At 41.4% G+C, this 16,071-nt stretch overlaps 1 protein-coding gene across 3 annotated transcripts in view; it reads right to left on the bottom strand.

The window, feature by feature from the left end:
* The window catches only part of Cog1 (conserved oligomeric Golgi complex subunit 1), a 78,080-nt gene that overhangs the window by 53,762 nt on the left and 8,247 nt on the right, over positions 1-16,071 (bottom strand). For all 3 annotated transcript variants that reach the window (XM_065438927.2, XM_065438928.2, XM_065438929.2), the window contains exons 7-12: positions 15,821-15,955; positions 9,244-9,415; positions 8,489-8,545; positions 8,266-8,341; positions 2,695-2,800; positions 1,310-1,399 (exon numbers count right to left, since the gene is read on the bottom strand). In XM_065438927.2, coding sequence (XP_065294999.2) covers positions 1,310-1,399; positions 2,695-2,800; positions 8,266-8,341; positions 8,489-8,545; positions 9,244-9,415; positions 15,821-15,955 — 636 coding nt within the window. The remainder of the gene's footprint in view (positions 1-1,309; positions 1,400-2,694; positions 2,801-8,265; positions 8,342-8,488; positions 8,546-9,243; positions 9,416-15,820; positions 15,956-16,071) is intronic.

Genomic DNA, 16,071 nt, shown 5'->3' with positions numbered 1-16,071 from the left:
TTTTAATGAAATATGTTGCACTTGAAAGAGAAAGTTAAATTCTAGTGATTGCTGGAAGTGAAATTTAGATTTAGGACCTGAATTTTCTTAGCAAGATTTTCAAAGATTTGAAAGTTTGAAGAAACATAGAAGCACGAAGTTTACAATTTAATAGCGACGTATCAAGAACAGCTATCGCGTTTCTGTAAACGGCACCCATTATATCATTGAAAGTGGACAAATTCGAAATGTCATTTCATATCTTATAGGAATTCATTACGTTGTGTACACGGGTTCTGCAAAAGCTGTATTTCCATATTGCTAAATTTTTTTAGATTCATGTGTGACATATCAATTTTGTCTGCTTTAGATTTACTATTAGATGCAATTCACAGAATTGTGATATCATTTTTTATTGCCGAGTTACAGAGTTGTAAGCTTTATAGTTTTGTTTCCTGAAAATTTTCTATTTTTGCCAATTTTTAATAAAAAATTTGCAACCTAAATAAAAAATTCAACACCAACAGACACTAGATTTTAGGTTTTTCTTTTAAATGCAACAAACCTCGCCAAATTTGGTGCAGTGGTTGCTGAGAGAAACGAATTCTCCTTTTACATGTATTCACATAGGAGCACCCAAGCTAAAGCTTCCTCTTAAGTAAAGACGATGCATATGCTTTGTTCAAATATTAATAATAATAATGTAGTCAACGGTTTGACAGAATACCGTCTGGTCATGTAAAATCAACAGAAAAGGAGTGGGTCTTTGACCACAGTCAAAACAAAATGATGTTTCAGGAACCTTGTTCACAATGGAAATGCCGGCTACACAGAAGGTTGAGTAGACTTCGAGTCTTTGACTTAAGTTGAAAGATCATTTTGTTTTGACTCTGGTCTGTGACCTGCTTCTTTCCTAACATTAATAATATACCTTCACTATTCGATCACAAGAAGTGGGCATTGTTCATTAGTTTTGTAACACCTGCACTTATTACTATCATTTACAAAAAGTGAAACTTCGAGGAGAAATTGGTTTTAACCTGATTTTTATAAGTTTTGTTGAGAGTGCAAAGATCAGGAATTATAGGGTTTACCTAAAAGCAAAGAACCCTATTTATAGTGTGCTCTCTTAAACATTAGCAATAGCACAAATTGCACTGCCCTTGGATTGATGCTTATAATGTAAGGTATGTATCAGTGTTACAATGAGTGGCAGTAAGAATCAAATGGTCACGTGTTGGCTAAAGATTCAATGAATATGTGCTTGAGTTTGAAGTTATATATGTTAAGCCAGCTTCTTCCCACTGGCTGCCACAATACTGATACCTACTGTTATGCGGTTGCCTACATGAACATGAAAAAACTGGTTCCATGATGAAAGCTGCTCTCCCAAGACCAATGTCCCCAGTTCTGCCTCCTCCTACAAATAAAGAAAAAAAGAAAGTTTTAGAAGTTATGTGTCAAGCACATAATGCAGTAGCCTGCACATAAATCAGCACAACATTTACCAGAGTGGCACAATGATAGATGTACAACAGCATATAATAAAAATATACTAAAGAAGGTATCCTGGCATAAAGGGGAACTTAAACAAACTTATCGAAACTTTAAAGAGTGGTGTAAACCTCAAGATGCAAGAGTGGGCAGTCCAGCAGGCCCGAGAGGTGGCGACGAGGCAAGGCCTCAAAGTCCCCTCATGGGAGACCAGAGCCCGGGTCATTAAACTTTGCCAGATTTAAAATAAAGTTGTTTCCATCCATCCATCCATCCAAATGCACAACGATCAGCTTGGCTTGTTCATCAGGCATGAACGTGGTGCCAGGAGAAGCATCCTGTGCTAAACCTTTGGTCTCTGGCTTCTTATGAGTTCAGGGGCATAGGCTTAATAGGTTCAGGGGCTTACAGTACTGCAAATAAAGTATTCTGTAGGAACGGAAAATATACAGCAAGTGTATGCTGCAAGAAAAGCACGTTAAGAAGCACCAACTAAACCACGCCCTGTCATAGTTTTCACATTTGCCCCTTATGAGAAACCAATCTAGATTTCTTTTTTTTCAATGTACCCTGTATGAAGAGCATACTTATTACAAGCTTCTCATACTGACCACCAAAATGAAACCATTTGCAGCCTTTACATTTTAAGTAAAGAATTGTAAATAATCATACAAAATATGCCAGTGCTACTTACATAATATGTCTTACACTAACAGGCTATGATAGCATATTGGCACACAGCAACATGAACATTACCAAATTCTTTTATTAGGCAAACTTGTCCTTGTGGAATGACAAGTTGGCACTGCGACTTAAGTCCCCTAAATATAGGGCATCTCTGCACATTCTAAATGACAAACAGTTTTATAACTGCGCAAACAAACGGCCACAGAGAGAGAGCACACAAGGGCAGGCGCAGGTATGCTCTCTGTCTGTGGTCGTTTGTTTGCGCAGTTATAAAACTGCTTGATAATATGCACAAACTCGGCCAACAAGAAGTTCTTGTAAGCTACATTCTAAGTGACTCAGCAGTACCTGTGACATTTCCACAATATACTTGAAGCCTCAGGGTGAGAAATGAACATGGCACTACGGCTACATCCTGCACTGTAAAGGAAACACAAAACTACTACACATCTATGACAGAATAACAAGATCAACTTAGTGATTCCTAGTGATTGTAACCAATGCTGCATTGTGCCATAGAACATGCCTGCCTACCTTTGGCAGGCGTTCCCTAAGATCAGCTCCGAGTCGCGCCAGGGCTTGTAACGAGTGGAGTTGGCTCAGATGAGACACTACGTGCTGCACACTCTTCTCCTCCACACTGTAAGAAATGCACACACGCAAAGCAGTTTGAGGAGAGGGTAAGTAATGACAGCATCCTGCCATACTACACAATAAGTACTACGACGAAAGATGTTAAAGCAAGTTCATTTCCAAAAAGAAGCAAGTACAGTTACTTTCCACAGTACTGCAGACAGCCAAAGTAAATAAAAGCTTGTCATTGTGTGATGCTCACATTAGGCATGTTTAAAGCTATAAATTTAAGTGCTTCACCTAAATAGCAGGACAATGTAACAAATGCTTTAGTCAAAGTCCCAAGGAAGAGAGGTGATGTAGGACAAACTGAATTGATTCTGCTAAAACAAAAAAGAATCCGCCTTCTTATTTTTCAGTTCCAAAACTTCATGAGAACAAGTAACACAAGTGTGTGGTTAAGAAAGGCTTAAGTTTGTAAATACAGACTAAAAGAAGATCATTTGCCAAAGTAACTAGGTGAAATGAGAAAAAAGAAAGGCTAGAAAACTACTGATGAAAGCTATTGATTTAGTAACCCCCTTACACAGGGGAGGAAAATACCAGAAGGAAATGTGCATTTTTCAATGAAGCACGACAAATACACTGACAATAAGGGTGTTCAACGGCAAGGTATTTTGTGGAAACTTTTTCAGGAACAGGTTTGTTACTTCTGGGCACCACTTGTAAGCGTGCTTTGCGCAAACCACCCTATGACTTCCGGTGGAACAGTTCTGGTCGGATTCAAGGAAGAGTTGTACTTTGCACCGCACTTCCTGTGCTTTACCAGTGTGATACTACTGCAGCCAGGGATCTTGCATCGATCGTTCTCCTCTGACCACGCTTCCGAAAGAAAGCGAGTCACATGCAAAGCTTTTTTCTTCCTCATCCTCAGTTCCTGCTTTAATCCAATAAATAACGCTTTCTGTCTATTATTCAGTGTTGGCCAAAAACATTTAGCCAAAACTCCACGCTCAAAAGCCAAACTCAGCAAGACAAAAAAGAATCTGTTGTCGGGAAGATGTTGAAAAGATGCGCCAATAGTCAATTTCATGACATTTTGGGTTTTGCAAGCTGCCTCAAGATGGCTAAGAAGGCAGCTTGCCAATATTGCGACCAATATAGGCTCTGTCATACGTAGAACGGGTTGTCTAAGCAGTTCGCTGAATTTCATCTAAATGTTCAAAGTATTAAAAATAAAAGAGATAGCATCAGTTTGTTCTTTGAGCGTCTTGACATTAAATTTGATTGTCCGTACGTTAAAGATTCCTCACCCATGATGTTATTGAGGAAATGACTTGTATGACGCCTAGTATCGAATGTGTCACAGTGCGTGTGCAAAATGTTATCGTTGCAGCTGTTTATCGACCTCCCGCAGGGTATAAGCCTGAATTTTTTTATTTCATAGAAACGTTACTGCGAAAAATCCATTTGATGTCTAGTCCATTTCTTATCATGGGCGATGTCAATGTTGACATGCTCAGTGGCGATGCATCTTGTAAACAATTGGAAACTATTCTTGATTCATTTGCTTGCTCAAATGTCATTACGCAACCTACTCGTCTTACTGACCGCAGTGCCAGATTACTTGACATCAGTATCACAAACACCCAAAAACAAAATTGCACTAGTGGTATGTTCTCACTCGACATTAGTGATCACCTTCCTATCTTTACACTTTTGCCACTCGCCAGCGACAGGCTCGACTCTCATGAAAAGTCGAACTATCGTAAGATAAATTCACATCTGCTATGCCAATTTTATTATGCGCTGGAAGATACAAACTGGATCCTGGTTTACGCAGAGAGTGACCCTGACAAATCATACCGCGTTTCCTTTCACACACTTAAGGCTATCTATGACAGATGCTTCCCGCTTGTTCAATGCTCCCCGAGGTAAAAAAGAATTCGTAAACGCTGGATTAGTCAATGCTTGTACAAAAGGATTAAAACCAAAAATAAAATGTATCACGCATTTGTAAAGACATGTGACGCTGCTCTGCTCAACAAATACAAAAAGTACCGAAATAAACTAAATGCCGATTTGAAAAAAGCTAAGACTTGCTATTATCAATGTCTTTTCTCTAGGATACTTAATTATCCTAAAAAGCTTTGGAACGAGGTCAACAATCTGTCAAACAATTCAAAACTGAAGCGCCCTATTAACATTGCAGCTTTTGCTCATGGTAAAACTGAGGTTGAAGCACTCACAGATATGAATGAATACTTCACTAACGTCGGTGATTTTCAGATTTCCAGCAAGAGGGACCTTAGTACCGAAACCTGTCTTGATTCAGTGCAGAAATGCGTAAGCTTGATACACTCAATTTCTTTGTTTCCGACAAGTCCACAAGAGGTGGAAAATTTATTGGGTAAAATAAAGAACAGCATCTCGCCAGGGATTGATGACCTGTGTGTTGCACCATTTAAATATGTTGCCTCTGTTATATCTCTACCGCTTACGCATATAATTAATCGACTGCTGGAAACTGGAATTTTCCCCTCTGATCTTAAGCTTGCCCGCATATGCCCAATACACAAGTGTGGGGCCCTTAGTGACATATGTAATTACAGGCCAATCTCGGTGCTGCCCAGGCTATCCAATGTCTTTGAAAATGTTATTAACACGCACCTCGTAAATTTTATAACTAAGCACCTCGTAATAAATGACACACAGTACGGTTTTCAGAAAAATAAAACAATAGAGCTAGTGTTATTACGTGTTAAAGATAAAATAATGGATGACATTGAAAATAAGTTTCATACCACTGGTCTCTTCACTGATCTTATGAAAGCATTTGATTGTGCTAACCATGAGATTTTATTACTTGAACTTTGTGATTACGGCATTCGTGGCGTTGCCTTAGATCTTTTAAAAAATTATCTTTCCCACAGAAAACAGTGTATAAAAAGTGGTGATGTTATTTCCCCAACTACTACAGTAAAACAAAGAGTACCTCAGGGGTCGATTCTAGGGCCCTTGTTATTTATACTTTACATAAACGATATACTTGATATACCTAACTCCCCAAAGTTAGTAATTTACGCAGATGATACCAATATATTTTTTTTGCGCGTACACTTAGTGACCTTCAGAACACGATTAACGACTACCTAATGCAGCTTGACAGTTGGCTTCATGCAAATAAATTAGCGCTGAACCTAAAAAAAACTAACTACGTCTTGTTCAAACCCACTAACAAAACATGTGACAGTGAACTCACGCTGACATTCCAGGACATCGTCATAGCACGCGTAAAATGTCAGAAATTTCTAGGTGCGTGGTTTGAAGAAGGTATGTTGTGGAATACACACCTAAACAAACTAACCTCAGAGCTAAGCAGAACAGTTGGTTTATTATTCAAATTAACAGATCTAATTCCTCTGCAGCTAAAGAAAGCGATATATTATGCCCACTTCTACTCCCGCTTATCCTACTGCACACTAGTTTGGGACACTGCAACGACCACGAATTATAAAAAACTGGAGGTATTGCAGAAGAAAGTGCTGAGGATTCTTGAGAATTATTATGGTGAACCCAAAGATCTACCAAATAATCCTTTGTTTATTAAACACAATTTGCTCAAAACGAGTAAAATATATGACTACAAACTCCTGCTGCACATAACATAACCTGTTACATTCAGCACACACAACATTAGCTTGTTATGCACTGCATAACGAACGGACAACACCACGAACACATACAAATTTTGGAACGGCTGTCCTCGCTTATCAAATACCCGCACTAATAAAGCGTGTGAATTCTCAAATAAATTTCAGCATGAAACTCTATAAATTCAAGTCGCAAATAAGACGTTTTTTGTTGTATGAGTGAAGAACCCTTTATTACAAGCGCATATTTATTTTTTCATGTTTCTATGTTTTCATTGTATGTTCGTAGTTGCCATATCTGTATTTGATTTTTTCTTGCATTGTATATTTTCACTATTTCAAAATACCCTGTGATGTAAAGTCTTTCAAACTGTTCTTTTGTAGATGTATCACTTTGCCTGCTGTATGGTCCCCAGGTCCCCTCAAGTTGTCTACGACAACTTTTTTGCCTGGAGGACCCCCAACATTGTGCTGGAAAGAAACTGAACTGAACTGAACTAGGCCACGGGCCATGATCTTGGAGCGTCTGTGGTTCTTACCTTGAATTGACCAAGCGACTAGTGCCACGCGGTCGCGAAAAGCGGATTATTCTGCGACTTTTGGGACCATCGAATGTAACGCCAACGCTGACCACCACGCCGGATTTTGCGCCTTGTGAGCCAGATAGTAATTTCGCAGTAATAAATATTTCTCTGGTGTGTTGCCGCAACGCTCGTTCATAAAGGGCTTACCTTTCGGGTACTAATGGCATTACAGAAAGCAGTGGAGTCAAGCAATTTTACAAACACAAAGGTTAGAACACGACATACACTTAAACCACGCTTTTCAAGATATTCCAGTCTCTATGACTGAGGTGGGCTGGTGGTTCCAGTCATCACGTTTGAAGAGTGAAGGATGTTGCTTTGCTCGATAATGAGGAACAGATGCTTTATGACAATGATCGGTATGAGATGATACGAATGAGGGCAGCTCTTTTTTAAGAAACAGGTTTTAATACGAATATCTGTGAAATAAGGAGAGAGATGTGTTATTTTTCCACACAGAAATGGAAAGTGTAATGCAATTACATGCTATTAATAGTGTAGAAAACACAGGAATTGATAACAGCATCATACTCTCACGCTTGATATCTGAGCAGTAATGCCTTATCTATCTCGTACCAGAATGCAACTTTCTGAAAGCTGTAAGGTCTTACTGTGTTCTCTATACATTTATTATTAAATGTAAAAAAGAGAAACAAGTAGAGGTTAGATACTTTAAAGGAACTGAACAGTAAGTAACAATGTAATACTAAACATCGCCTAGGAAGAAAAGTGTGCCACACTTGGCATGAAGACTACAAAATGCCATCGGCAATCACATTTGTTCTTTCCACCCAATATTCCTGCAATGGTGTTGGTTTGCCACTTGATCTTCATGGGTACTCTTGTGGCCAGTCGCCTAGAAGAGGCAAGCTCTGACATACCTTTATTATAGAATAACCTATTTAACAATCACGAAGAGCAGTGTACGAGACAAGGCTTCATGCCCATTAGCTTGACATTGCACTAAGTGTCCTGGACTTGATTCTCCACAATAAATTGTCAAGCATAACCTCTTAAAACTGCACAGTGGGCTATGAGGGACGTTGTAGTAGAAGGATTTGAATTCATTTTCACCATCTGGGGTTCTTTGTCGTGCATATGAATCTAAGCACATGAGTGAATTTGCATTTTGCCCCCATTAAAATGCAGCCGCGGTGACCGTAAATCGAACTTGCAAGCTCATGTCCAGCAGCAAAATGCCATAGCCAGCATGGCGGTGTACTCTGTGGAACAAATCATGCAAAGGTATGTCTAGACTCTATAGCCTTTACATTCAGCCAAACATTTTAACTTACTTCTTCACAAACAGACGACATTCCTTCTGAAGAACCTCCAGCTGTGGCGTGTCAAGCTTGACTTGCACATGGAACTCTGAACAGATACAAATGTGCTCATAAGCATAAATGAAATGCAACTCTTCGCTTTAACTGACAAGCTAACCGCACACAAATTTGCATTCAGAGATCAAAACGCAGCCAAGGAAAGCATGGCAGACGTGTGACATAATAATTTTCTCACCTCGCACGGGTGCTGGGGCGTAGCGGAATGATGGGCTTTCGGAGAAGCTTACCAGATCTGGTGGAGAGAGTAACAAATGTGACCTTGACCTAGGTCAACCCTTCAGATAGCTACAAACACTGGAGGTCTCTTTATACTTGATAATCAAAATTTCACAAACAGACTGAGTTACTTTCGCTTCAGGTAGAAAGCATGCCACTTCTTTCAAGTTAACGCACACTAAGGCAAACACTAGACTTGGGTGCACACACAGTCAATAAGACAGAACATTTACAGATTCTGAAATGCTTCCTCAGCCAAACATTCATTCAAGCAGATTCATTCACTCAAGCAAATGTATTTGATATAGCTTTCACGGAACTACGAACACAGTTTGCAGTATCATCAGCATATGTAACACAACTTCCACTGGATTAAATTTTATTTTCTTGAAGTGATTATAAAGCCTGAAAAAAAAAAAGGCAAGTATGCATATGCATATTATGAGCAATTCCACCAAACACATACACAATTTTGTTGAAGACAGATATTCAAGCTAGTCATTATGCTTTCTCAGTGCTATTTCTTTCTTTGTATTCTTCTAGCAGTCCCACATAATTTCAATAACACTTACAAGTAGATTACAAATGAAGAATGCAAGGGGTTGTTACTAAATCACACATACCAAGAAATGTGATCTTGCAAAAACAAAGCAGTGTTGAGCATAAAATCGCAAGTCAGCGTTGAAGGGCACTAGGCAGTAAAGGCAGTCTTACCACAAGCACTGCTCTTTGTGACCTCAGATAAGCGCGACTCCAGTGCACTTGGTTGTGAACTCAGGAAAGCCGCTTGCACTAGCTGAAGTGTGGATACAAGCAGAGCAGCCAGGCCACAGAGCTGCTCCCTTGTGGAAACACTGTCTGATCCCACCAGCTGATCCACAAGGCCCTGAAGCAGCATTGCACGTTTGCACAGGTTTCCTTGGAAAATGCATTCATAAAGCTCACTCTGCTTGTGTGGTGAAGGTGTTAGGCGTTTTAGAAGGTTTGCTTGATTGAGTAGCTAAGAAAAAGGCACCATCACGAAGGTGCTACGGTGGCAAATACTGTATAGTGATAAAATGGGAACTGATGAGCTTGTCAGCTAATTAGACATATTATGGGAGGTTGCTAGGGCTACAAATATTGTCTCTCTGTATTCATGCAAGGCAGTCTTCTTATACCAAGAGCACAGTAAAAAATAGAATACTAGAGCCCATCATATGTAAGCACAATATCTTAAAAATGTACAAAATTAAAAATAATTTCGGAATCTTCTTGCTGTCAACCACAACCACTTTTAAACTTCATAAAAATATTCTTGCTATATCAATGCCTAGTTTGCCTAAAACTATTTTTATCAGCACAAATGGCAGGAAGACCTAACAAAAATACAAGAACACGATGAAGTTCACAAAGTTAATGTTGTATACCTAGCCACTGGGAGCGACCATGCTGCTTTCGCCAAAAATCTATTTCACTGACCTTGCAATTCATCCTGAGGTAATTCTGTTTTTTTTTTCATCAACAAACAAGCAAAACCACACAAAGATAGAAAAGGAAAGAAGAGAAAGGGAAGAAAAATTGTTTGGGCATGAAAACAGGTGAGACAACTGGCCTCACCTATTCATGTGGTTTCAGGTGTGCTTTGCTATTGGGTGGGACTTCGCACAGGAAGTTTTCTCTTCTTTTGTGAACAGGACATGCTACATTGTGTACAATCTGGTTCTGTTGCTTTCTTGAAGTGGTCTTTTGACTTGCTGGTGCACATATTGATGCACAATGATCTTCATAACGCGGAGGGTGTCAGATTGATTAGGAAATCAGAGACAGAAGTGTGCAGATAAAAGAAATGGGGCAGGTTGAAAAAGTTTCATCCTTTCTGGCTTCCAAAATTGAACCCTCCTTTCCAAAAGAATTTGCTGTACACACTTCCAGTGCTAGTGGCACTGCACAATAAGAATTCCAGCAGGTGTGAATTGTGCAATCAGGGGACATCCTCAGCTGCATTACATCTTGCTGGAGTTCTCCCACAAGTGTGGGATGGCGCTACAGCCCTCAAAACACACGAAAGGATATACATATGTGCAGTCAAACGCCTTTATAGCAAAGCACCTGGGACCTCAGAAGTGCTTTGTTATGCAATCACTTCACTATAAAGATTGTGCTTGGTGAAAGAACAGTCATTTACAAGGGGGGCAATAAAAATGAGACAAAAGAATTATAGGCCAATATCTGTGATACCAATTTTTTCCAAAGGCTTAGAGAAAATATTTTCTCGACTGACTAACTTCTTTGACAAAATAAATCTTCTTTCCGACGCGCAGTTTGGTTTTAGAAAAGGTTGCTCTACTGAAACAGCTTTATTAACTCTTAAAGAATGTGTGCTACAAAACATTGAAAATAAACAGATAACTCTCGGTCTTTTCATAGATTACAGTAGGGCATTCGATTCACTTAACCATAACATACTTATACTAAAACTCTCGGACTACAGGGTTCGTGGTAAGCAGCTCGAAGTATTCCTTTCATACTTAGCCAACAGGACTCGGTGTGTGTACATTGGTAATTACCATTCATCTCCCCTCCATATAAAATGTGGTGTACCTCAAGTCAGTATTTTAGGTCCTCTTTTGTTTAACGTATACATAAACGATATTGTCCGTATTCACACAAGCTCAACATTTATCATATATGCCAATGATAGCACTATCCTACTCTCCGAAACTGATGAAGCCGATCTAGCATCAAGATGTAATCACATCCTTGAGAAGCTCCTATTCTGGTCAAATTCTAACTGCCTCAAGATTAACCCAGCTAAAACTAAGGTACTTTTCTTCTGTACAAAAAATAAAGTAATTAATTTAGAACAGGATATATACTGCAACAGGCACAGGATCGAAATCGTCAATGAATATAAAATTCTCAGAGTAACATTTAGCTCAAATCTCGCATGGGATTCGCATGTTGACAACCTATGCAAAAAACTTTCAATGAACACAGGAGCTCTATCATGTTGCCCTGCAATTCTCCCAGTAGAAGCCAAAAAACAATTTTATTCTGCATTGTTCGCTTCCCATATTAATTACTGTAGTCTCGTATGGTTGACCACTACACAAAAGAATATTACGAGGATTTGTTTATTACAAAAGAAAATTGTTCGCAATATCGCAAATACTGATTATTTAGCTTCCACAGAATATTATTTTAGGTTGTACAACATTATGAAAATACAACATATGTATGAATTTCGTGTTTTGCGTTCATTCTATGTGTTTTCACCCACTTTTAAAAACTTTATTAGCAGAATAGCACTGCTTCAGCAAAATATCGATGTTCGTACACGTTGTCTTGACTCTTGGATGATACCACGTTTCCGAACTTTTTACAAACTGCAGTCTTTGAAATATAATCTTCCATTAATCCTCAATAAATACAAAGATATAGTGAAGCCCAAACTAGCATTACTTCAACAGCTCTTTTCTTAAAAGAAAAAATCATACCTACCACTATTGTCGTGAAACTACGTACATTCATAATTTTTTTTAACAGAAACTAAATCCTCCTGTGTCTGCTTGTATTTCACATTGTAGTGTTTTTAGAATGTGATATCTTCTCCTGATGTATTATATGTGTTTCTGTGTATGCATATGTGAATTCATATATATGTGTATGTGTGTGTATATACATACATACATACATACGTGTACAGTCGAACACGGATATATCGAACCCACATATATCGAATTATTGTCTGTATCGAACTCGTAAATTATCCCCTTGAAAATTCTGTGTAAAAGTATAGAAATTCGTGCGTTTATATCGAACGATATTTTTACCCGCCACTGGATATATAGAACGCCGCGCGATCTCGGCACTCGCTGCACCCGCGTGCTCCGCGCCTCCCCTGAAAGGCTCGGAAAATGTGAGAGCGAGAGGGAGGAAGGCTCAGACAGTCCTCCCGCTGCGCACGCTCTCCGACTTGTGGCAACACCCTGCTTACGGAACTGCTTCTATTTTTCTCTCTCCCAATGTCTCTCATCCTTCCCCCGCGTAACCATAGTGATCGGCTCGGAAAAGGTAGCCAGGAACGAAGGCGGCGGTGGCCTCCTCCTTTTTCCTTTTTTTTATCTTGTTGCTTTCTGACGAGTTTTGCTCAGCCAACCACAGCTCGTGCCTTTCGTACGTCGCTGTCGCCGTCGGAGGTGGCCATTGCGAGCGCTTTGTTGGCGGTGGCTGCGCACGTGAATTCTTGTGTTTTGTGCGCGTTCTTGTGTTTCGTGTTCATTATTGTTTTGCGTGCGTCTCACGACATGTGTGACTGGATCGTGGTGAGCTGACGCGGAAGCAATGGCCGCAGCAAGCGCAAGCAGCGTCAAGAAGCGCAAGAACCTGGACTTTGCGACAAAGCTGAAAGTCATTCAGCGTGTTAAGGCGGGCGAGAAAAGTGCGACGGCGGCAGATGACTTCGGGATTCCTCGGAGCACTCTAAGCACCTTGTTAAAAAACAAGGCGGACATAAAGTCGAAAGCGGCGGAGTTACGAACGTCGGGAGCTTGTCGTGTGCGCGCTCCTGCCCACGAGAAAGTTGAAAAGGCCCTCTATGCGTGGTTTTTAGAGGTGCGGGCTAAGAACATTCCGGTGGATGGCCCAATGCTAATGGCTAAAGCCAAATGGTTTGCCGCTGCACTCGGTGATGACAACTTCGCCGACAACACAGGGTTAGTGCAGAGGTTTAAGAACCGCCATAAGATAGTTGGCAAAACCATTTCTGGGGAAAGCGGAGCCGTCATCAGCCAGGATATCCAGCAGTGGATTTCGAAGGAATGGCCGGAAATTTGCGCAAAGTTTTCATCCGCGGAAATCTTCAACGCCGACGAGACCGGGTTGTTTTGGCAGATGCTGCCCAGCAAGACGCTCGACATCCGGGGCAGCACGTGTCACGGGGGCAAGATGACAAAGTCCGCGTGAGCGTTCTGCTCGCTGCTAACATGGATGGCTCTCAAAAGCTCCAGCCCTTTGTGATTGGCAAAGCAAGGGCACCGCGCTGCTTCAAAAACTGTAAGCAGCTCCCCGTTCGCTACGCCTTCAATAAGAAGGCGTGGATGACGTGTCAGCTATTCACAGAATGGCTGCAAGCGTGGGACGCCGAACTGGGCAAATCAGGGCGTTACGCTTGCCTCCTCGTCGATAACTGCTCGGCCCATCACACCACCTGCAAGCTCGAAAACATCGCGCTCAAGTTTCTGCCGGCGAACGCGACAGCAAAGTTGCAGCCGCTCGACCAGGGCATCATTAAGTTGTTCAAAGTCGGCTACAGGAGGCGACTCATTGATAGGCTTTTGGTGAACCTCCGCATGGGCACCGAGCTTAAGGTTGACCTGCTGGGGGCCATTCAAATGATGACGGCCGCCTGGAGAGACGTGAAGCAGGATACTGTGGCCAACTGCTTCCGGAAGGCAGGCCTTGTGGCAGCCAAACTTCCTGAGACCTGCGAAGACGGCGACGGTGACGACTGCATGGACGACGCGTTTCGCGAGTTGTCGTCCCTTTTCCCGGCTGCCGTTCCAGCCGAAGTGTCTGCTGACGATTATGTGAACGTTGACAGCAGTGTTCAGGGTGTTGCGAGCCTCGCCGACGAGGATATTCTAGTTGCAGTCGGAGGGACCCAGGCTGACAGCTCGAGTGGCGACGAAGATCGTCCGGACGAGGGCGCGGCTACACGCTCGTACTCCGCTGCTGAAGTGGCGGCAGCGTTCAGCTTGATTCGCCGTTGTTGCGGCGACATGGAATGAACCGGGCTTTCACACCTGAACAGCCTCGATAAGATCGAGGTTGGCGTCTTTAATTTCATTTGCAAGGCGAAGAAGCAGACCAACATAAGCGATTTTTTTTCACGCAAATAAAGCATTACGTTGCATCGTGTGTGCGGAAATAGTTGTCATTCTTGAATGCGCCGATCGGTAGGTCATCGTCCGCCACAGGTAAAGTCTCTGGGCCTGTATTTTTTATATCGAATTTTTGATATATCGAATTAATTTGCGATCCCCTTCGAGTTCGATATATCCGTGTTCGACTGTATACATACACGTCATTTTCCCCCTTTGTTATAATATTTGACTTTTATATATATATATATATTTCTGCTCTGTATATAAAGCATTATATCTAGTATTGTGTATTTTTATTCTTACAGTGTATTCTTATTCTAATGAACTGTTATTTTCTGTTTCGCATGTTTTTGTTTGACGGTTCGACATTCATGTCGAGGTCAAGCCCTGCCTTGAATATTGTGTCCGGGCCTCTGTCAAGCTGTAGACCGCAGCTTTTAGCCCTGTCAACCACAAAACTTGTTTTGGAAAATAAAGAATTTGAAGTAGATAGTGTTCTTCTGTGCACTTCACCCAACAGAATGTGCGAGTGCAGTCAACCTTAATTATGGCATCAAGATTCATGGCACGCTCGGTAGCAAAGTCCGGCAGCGGTGCAAGATAAGCAGTGCAGCAGAGGTGGACTACGTCCTGTGATCGGCAAGCTCATCAAATGCACCTTTGGCGCTAGTGCTGACAGCAGCAAAGTGGCAGTGCCACTACATGAAATTAGTTGTAAAGCAACAAAGTAGCCGTCAGGGGTGCCGCCCTAATTGGTTTAAGCGCTCTTCTCTGTAGTAGCTTTACACATATAGATGACCGATATAAATTCAGCTGGGACATACGGAACTCTTTGTTATAAAGGTGATTTTACTGAAGAGGTATGCAACTACACATAATAGGCCATAAACGTGGACTACAATAAAGAAACTTGAGAAGTTTGTGAATGGAAAATGATAGACGTAACATTGAGACACGGGAAGACAGAGGTATGGAGTAGTGGGTGGACGATATCCTCGTTGAGATTAAGATCAAGTGGAATTGGGTGAGTCATACCATAGTAGATAATTGGCAGTCTACTAGAGTAGCAGAATGTACTCCAAGAGACAGTTGAAGATGGCAGAGGACTAGGTGGTACGACGGGATTAAGAAATTTGCAGGCATAGGACACAGGTGTATTTGTAAAACAGGTGTAGTTGGAGAACATGGAGGGAGTCTTTCATCCTTAAAAGGGCTCATAATGGTGATGACCCATGAGGCGCTATACACTGAGGTGATGAATTTGTCAAGCACAACTGTTGTCAAAATGCAGCCTATCAGCATGGGACACAGAGTGTACAATAATTTTGCAGCCATGTCACAAGCACCGCTGGCTCACAGACACACAATAAATTATTGTACTGTGCTGAGTCATGCAAAGCCGAAGACAAGCATGACATACTAACCAAGCGCCGCTGCAGTAGGTGCTTAAGCAACTCAGTAAGGGATGAGCCTTGAAGAAGAGCCAGCCCTGTGAGTGATTCCAGAGGAGCCTCCCATGACACTGGTGGCTCCAGGGACAGCAGTCTTCTCCAGCATCCCTGAAAACCACAGGCATGCGTGCTTAGGCATGCCGAGTAGCATTAATGAGGATGCTCAATAAAGAAGCTAGTCTGTCCAGCTGTCTGTTGATATTTCACCTACTACTAAATATGGA

This window comes from Dermacentor albipictus, chromosome 1, assembly GCF_038994185.2.
Source record: "Dermacentor albipictus isolate Rhodes 1998 colony chromosome 1, USDA_Dalb.pri_finalv2, whole genome shotgun sequence".
Classification (NCBI taxonomy): Eukaryota; Metazoa; Arthropoda; class Arachnida; order Ixodida; family Ixodidae; genus Dermacentor; species Dermacentor albipictus.
Note: the sequence above shows the minus strand (reverse complement) of the source record. Positions and strands in the feature narration are given on the sequence as shown.